At 46.7% G+C, this 6,000-nt stretch overlaps 1 protein-coding gene across 12 annotated transcripts in view; it reads right to left on the bottom strand.

The window, feature by feature from the left end:
• Nucleotides 1-233: 233 nt before the first annotated feature.
• The window catches only part of Myh11 (myosin heavy chain 11), a 94,735-nt gene continuing 88,968 nt past the window's right edge, over nucleotides 234-6,000 (bottom strand). For 6 of the 12 annotated variants that reach the window (NM_001429929.1, NM_001429932.1, NM_001429927.1 and 3 more), the window contains 2 exons: nucleotides 3,735-3,773; nucleotides 234-854 (listed from right to left, as the gene is read on the bottom strand). In NM_001429929.1, coding sequence (NP_001416858.1) covers nucleotides 3,743-3,773 — 31 coding nt within the window. In that variant the 3' untranslated portion in view covers nucleotides 234-854; nucleotides 3,735-3,742. The remainder of the gene's footprint in view (nucleotides 855-3,734; nucleotides 3,774-6,000) is intronic. The other 6 variants (XM_087569748.1, XM_087569749.1, NM_001429924.1 and 3 more) reach the window with 1 other exon arrangement.

Below are 6,000 nucleotides of genomic sequence, written 5' to 3'. Positions count from 1 at the left end.
CTTAAAATATTGGTTGAACGTGCTGCCCTTCAAAGGCTTGGGTCCAGAAGTACCCAGGACTTTGTATATTTGGGATTTGTAATCTTTTTGCAGCTTGGAAGCAGGACCCAATTCTAAACATAGAATTCATCTGGGCTTCACGTACACCTTTTCATGTAGTAGGATCAGTGGAAGATCAAGAACCCTCCTATTCTTCTGTTCAAGATTATGCTAGACAGAAGAGCCAACTCCACTCTCGTGACTTAAAACCTTTTATTCGTGAAAGTGTCCGTGGGTGCAAATAAGGCGGTGCGCTCGCTCTGCTCTTCCTTAATTCAGATGACTGAAAAAGTCACTTGGTCTTAGTGAACTGTGTGTCTGAGGTGTGCAGGCAGGAAAGGGAGGGGAATTTTCAAACAGGTTTTCCTCCCAAACTGGAAGGTCAGGCAGTTGATGGTTGGGAGCGGGTTGCGGGCTGGGGCACCCATTCACGTAACGTTCCATTTCATGTAAACAAAGGCACTGGCGACTGCAGCTCCCGACCTGCATCTATCTGGATTTTCTCTGGTAGCACATTTAAAAACTTAAATTCACATCCTTTGTGCAGGGCTGTGGTTGACTCCTGGTGAGAGGTGGGGTAATGTCTATGACTTGAGAACGAATGGAGACAAATGCTAATCAGCCTGCTGGGCTTTGCTGTCATTTGGTATTTTGTTTTCCCTGACATAGTGTCCAACTGAATTTATTCACTGGCTTTGGTTCCATTGAAGTCTGAGTCCCGAGCATCCATTTCTTCTTCAGAACCATCTGTGTTTTCAATAACTCTACGGCCTCCAGCCCTTCTGGAAGGAACAAATGAAGCCTCGTTTCCTCTCCTATGGGTTTGAAACAGAAAATACCTGAGTTTTTAGTAAGAAAATCTCCCAGTAGATTAGAAGTGTTTTATCTAGGGCGAGACTAAACACACACTCAACATGAACGAGTCTCAAACAAATCCAGGGCGAGGCCCGCCGGTCCTGAAAGTCTGCTGGCTCTACTCGGCTGGCATGGGGCTCTGGGTTTTAAAATATAACTTAAATAAGATTCTGGTCTGCCTCGGGAGTCAATACAGGGCAGCACACTGGCCTGGTCTCATCAGGTGGAAGGTTGTATACAGACCTGGTGCTGTTGCTGTTTTATCTATAATCTCTGTCCATGGAAATAAAAAAGGCATGATTTTAGGTCTTCAAAGTAGAAAGGAAAGTTTCTCAAAGGACAAGCCTTAGCAGAAGGGTGACATAGCGCCCTCTGCTGGTGTGGAACTTCCTGCTCTGCATCTTCCCCATGGTGGAGAGATGGTGTCTAGATTGAGTGTATTTTCCTCACCACAGTCACATAATGCAGAACACAAAGTGGGTACTCAAATGAATAGTTGAAACATTGTTAGTCTGAGGTGCATTTTTGTTCTGGTGGGCAGGGCAGCCCTTAATCTTCACTACTCATGCTTCAGCCTCTGCATGTCCCGTCCTGGCTATCTAAGTCTACCTGATTTTACAGGAAGGGCTAGCTGTGTAGCATGCAGCCTTGGGGGAGAGGAAAGTGGGCAGAAAGGGGAAAGGTCAGTTTACTTGCAGCTAGCTTTTGCTATTTCACAGAAGAGTATATGGATTTTCAGTGAACTAACATGTGATCTTGTTGGATCAGCCCAGCCCTGTTTGACCTGAATTTGAATACAGATACTAACACATTTTAGTACAGTTGAGAAAACTAACATTGAGTAACAAAAACAACTTGCTGGCCATTTGGAGGCTGGAGGGAGAAGCCGTGAGGATATGCATGCCCACCCACTGACCCATTCTTTAGCCCAAAGGAATGTATCAGACAGGTAATAAACCAGAGGCACAAGCATAAGCAGACCCAAAGATTTATGATCAGCAGGTAGGGGAACTCCTTATGTAAACATTTTGGGGTTTTCCCAAGATGTAGCAATCAGGAATAAATACTTAAAATTGTAGTTATTCCCAAAATAAGACACTAGGGCCAGCTTCAGAGGACCATTTTGGAAGCACTTCTTCCCTTGAGAGGGTGAAGGGGCCTGGACTGTGTTATATAGAGATGACACTTAGTGCCTCTCTCCTCATGGCTGTACTTGGCATCTGAACCCAATGGGTACTGTCTTGGAGCTGGACACCATGTCTAAATCTACATCAAAGCTCTGGGAATGTTTACCTTTTGGAACAGTCTATATATGTTCACTCAAAGGGTTTATCCCTTGATCTCAGAAACAAGTCATGCCCTACTGATCAAGAGACCACAGTGGCATTGTTCCAGCTTAGGGGGTCACTACTGGAGAAAGCAGTTCTAAATGTGAGACAAAAAGTTGATACCAACTCTCAGATATAGGGGCCCCCAATAGAGGTTTGTTCCAAAACCTCCAGGATCTCATCCTGGAGAATTGTGGATCTTTACAAACACTTCGAGATTATTCTAGGCGCTATAAGAAGTCCAGACCTCCTGAGAAGATCAGACTTTGTTTCCTGCTGACTGGGGACTCCTCTGCACCCCCTCATATCCTTGGGGATGCTCTCTGCAAGACCTCGATTAGTTTTAAATATTTGACAGCAAGAGCAAAGTTGAAATTCTACAACAAACGGGTGGATGGATATAAGCAAGGATGTGTTTGGACTCTGCATGAGGTCCTGGGGAATCCATTGAGCTATCATTGCCTGGATACACTATGGGGGAATAAAGGTGCTTAAAATCCTAGAATAGCAGAATCCCCCCCACACACACACACCCTTCTTGACAAGGGCCACGTGTGCTTTGAGTTCATTCTCCTGTCCCTGGACATGTTCCTACCGGTAGTGTCCAATCCCCACCCTCATGCACTGAAAATACAGTAAGCAAGCACAAGCCCTCTGAAGCCCTGGCATCTCTGCTGTGACAGGGATTGCCCATGTCCTTCCACAGGACAAGCTTAACCATGAGTTTAGTTTCTGGGCTGTAGTCATTGTGACCCAGGCCAGTCAGTTAGAAACCATGTCCATTCTTTAGGGTTGTGTGCAAAGAGGAAAATGCATATGTACTCAGTGAGGTATCGACCAGTAAAACACCGCTGAGCATCCTGACAGTGTAAGAGTGGCTCAGCATGCAAGTAAGAACAGTCTCAGCAAAAGCACGATTGGTAAGGTGCTTGTTTACCATGCATGAAGCCCTGGGTTCCATCTGAAGCATCACTTAAAAGAGAGAGCAGTACACACCTGTTATTGCAGCACTTGGGAGGCAGTAACAGGAAGATCTGTAGCTAGGGCCAACCTGAGCTTCACAAGACACTGTCTCAAAACAACAAACCAAAACAACAACAACAAACCAACATGCAGTATTTTAAAATTTCATGGAGATGTGGATCAAAGTGTTTTACTAGAAGCCATGTTTGACAAAATGCCAGAAGGAAGGACAATGACTCAAGAGATGAGGTCTGCTTACATTCTCAGCTCTGATCTAAGCCAAGCCTTTAGATTTGGGAGGTCTCACAGAAATTTGCAAGGACTTGGAAAAGGGAAGACACAAGGAAGGGGTGCTGGGCACAGGAATGGGGACAAAGAAGGGGTGCTGGGCACAGAAATAGGGACAAGGAAGGGGTGCTGGGCACAGAGGAATGGGGACAAGGAAGGGGTGCTTGGCACAGAGGAATGGGGACAAGGAAAGGGGTGCTGGGCATAGAGATATAAGGGACAGTGTGACACACGAGCTGTAAAGCTGGAGGCACAAGGTACCTGGTGGCTCACTGCGAAGTTTCTTGTGGGGGGGGCCCTCTGAAACAGAGAGAGTCCCCAGAGGTTACCATCCATGCTTGGGAAGGAGCTGATTAAGTATGATAAGGGCACTAGCTTCAATCAAGTAATGAAAGGTCCTTCTCAGTCAATATGAACCAGAGAGCCAGCCTGGAGGAGTTGGCACTTTAAATAAGGACAGGCACCATTTAAACTTCTGTCCTCTTGAGTCCCTTGAGAAACACTTAGAAGTTCCAGCACTGTATAAAGGTAAAGGTATCTGAAAAAAAAAAAAAGGTCTGAAGTATCAGCATTAGACCAGAATGAATGTGCGGGTATGTGTGGACTGTGTGTGGATGTTGTCTTCATGAACATTGCCTACTTTGTATTTTTCAGACAGGGTCTCACTGGCCAGGAGCTCACTAGTTGGACTATGCTAGCTGATCGGAAGTCCCAGGAATTCTCCTGTTTTTGCCTCCCCAGCATTGGGGGTGCAAAACTTGGGCCACCATGCCTAGTTTGTTTACAGGATTGAATTTGGGTTCTCATGCTCAAAAGCAAGCCCTTTAACCAAGTGATCTGACTCCGTTTACCTCTGGTGGCAGCCAAGTGGGAAGTGATGGGCAACATGGCAAAGGCTTGTGGCATGTAGAAATCCATCTACTGGCCAGCAGCACAAAAACTTGCTTATTGATTTCTTGTCTGTTTACCAACCTCACACAGCTCTAGTGTATGAGTTCGTGTTTCTGTGGCCCTAGAATGTGGGGTACATACTGGTACCTCAAAAGGAGTTGGTTCTATCTTGTCCCATACCACCTTAGGTCAAGTACGTGGGGTAGAACCCACAGAGATGATCAATATAATCCCAAAAAGCCATTAAGCCTAAGAGAGAAGAGAGACCTCAGATAGCTGAGGTGACTATCCTCCAACCCAAGTCACTCGGGGCAGAGAGCACAAGACCCACCAGAACACATTCTTCAGGTCATTGTGGAAACAGGTCCTGTGTACTGAGCTCTCAGTGCTGGAATAGCTCTTATATTCCTACTAGATTGGAGAAATTAAGTAGGATGGTTTCTTGCCTGTCAAGTAGGAACCATCACACATTGTCATCTTGAGGGATTGGAGGCTCTTTTCAAGACGGATCACTTTAGAAGTAGAAAGATGAAAAAGGGACCAAGATGGAGTCTGGGCAGTCCAGTGCCTGGTGGGTTTGCCTGGGCAGTCCAGTGCCTGGTGGGTTTGCCTGGGCAGTCCAGTGCCTGGTGGGTTTGCCTGGGGAGTTCAGTGCATGGTGGGTTTTTGATAGAGAAAGAAGGGCAGTCAGATGAGTAGGCCCTGTGAAGGCCAATAGCCTGGGCTATTGTAGACCATGGTGTGGCTTAAAGAAGGGTGATTGATACTACCTGAGCATTGTGTGTGGATAGGGGCAGCAGAGGAGCAGGGCTAGACGTTTTTACTCAATGGAGTAAGTGAAGAAGAGTGAGGCAGCACCCAGGCACATGCTGGGCCTGTGAAGCAGATGAGGACCAAGTTTACAAGGCCTTGGCTCTGTTACATAGCTCAGCACAGATGTCAGGACAGGTTTAGGGGAAAGCAGGCGTGAATTTCATGATCATTTCTGCTTTCCAGTTAAAACAGAAGTGAGGGCCTCAGTGGGAAGTGAACTGGAGACGAGAGATCACTTATGGAGGCAGGTTCATCAGCACTCAGAATGGAAGCAGCAGGGGGGGATTATCTGGCTTATCTGTGTCTTGGCTGTGCAGAAGGTATTAAGTTAGAGCCAGGCTGGGTACCAGCCAAATGAAGGCAGAAAAGCAAGGGAGGACTTTGGGTTGCGAGGAGGTGTACAAGGGCAGGTGAAGGTTGTTGACCATTGAAAGGAACCTGGGGCTGCTGGGGAAGGAAATGTGAAGGGAGCAAACAGGTAGCTCCAACCATCAGGATGCCCACAGTACACTTTGAGTCTAGAGTCTCTCATCACATCCCAGAGTATAGCAAGATCAAGTGACAGAAAGCAAGTATCATGGGATATGAAAGTCACAGAGAACAGTGGAGTGAAGAGAGACTGGAAGGAAACAGCATCCAGAATGACAGGGTACAAAGAGAGAGGCAGCCCTGAGCAAGAGGACCAAACCTAGTGCCCACAGTAATGTGGGCAGGTCATCTTCATGAGGGACACCTGGTAACTTCTGGAGACATTTGCACCTATCCCAATGCTGTGTAGATGGGCCTGCTAAACACCCTACATGCACAGCCCAACTCTACCTGA

Source organism: Rattus norvegicus, chromosome 10 (genome assembly GCF_021556685.1).
Source record: "Rattus norvegicus strain SHRSP/BbbUtx chromosome 10, alternate assembly SHRSP_T2T, whole genome shotgun sequence".
In the NCBI taxonomy this organism is placed as follows: domain Eukaryota; kingdom Metazoa; phylum Chordata; class Mammalia; order Rodentia; family Muridae; genus Rattus; species Rattus norvegicus.
This window is presented reverse-complemented; position numbering and strand designations above follow the sequence as displayed.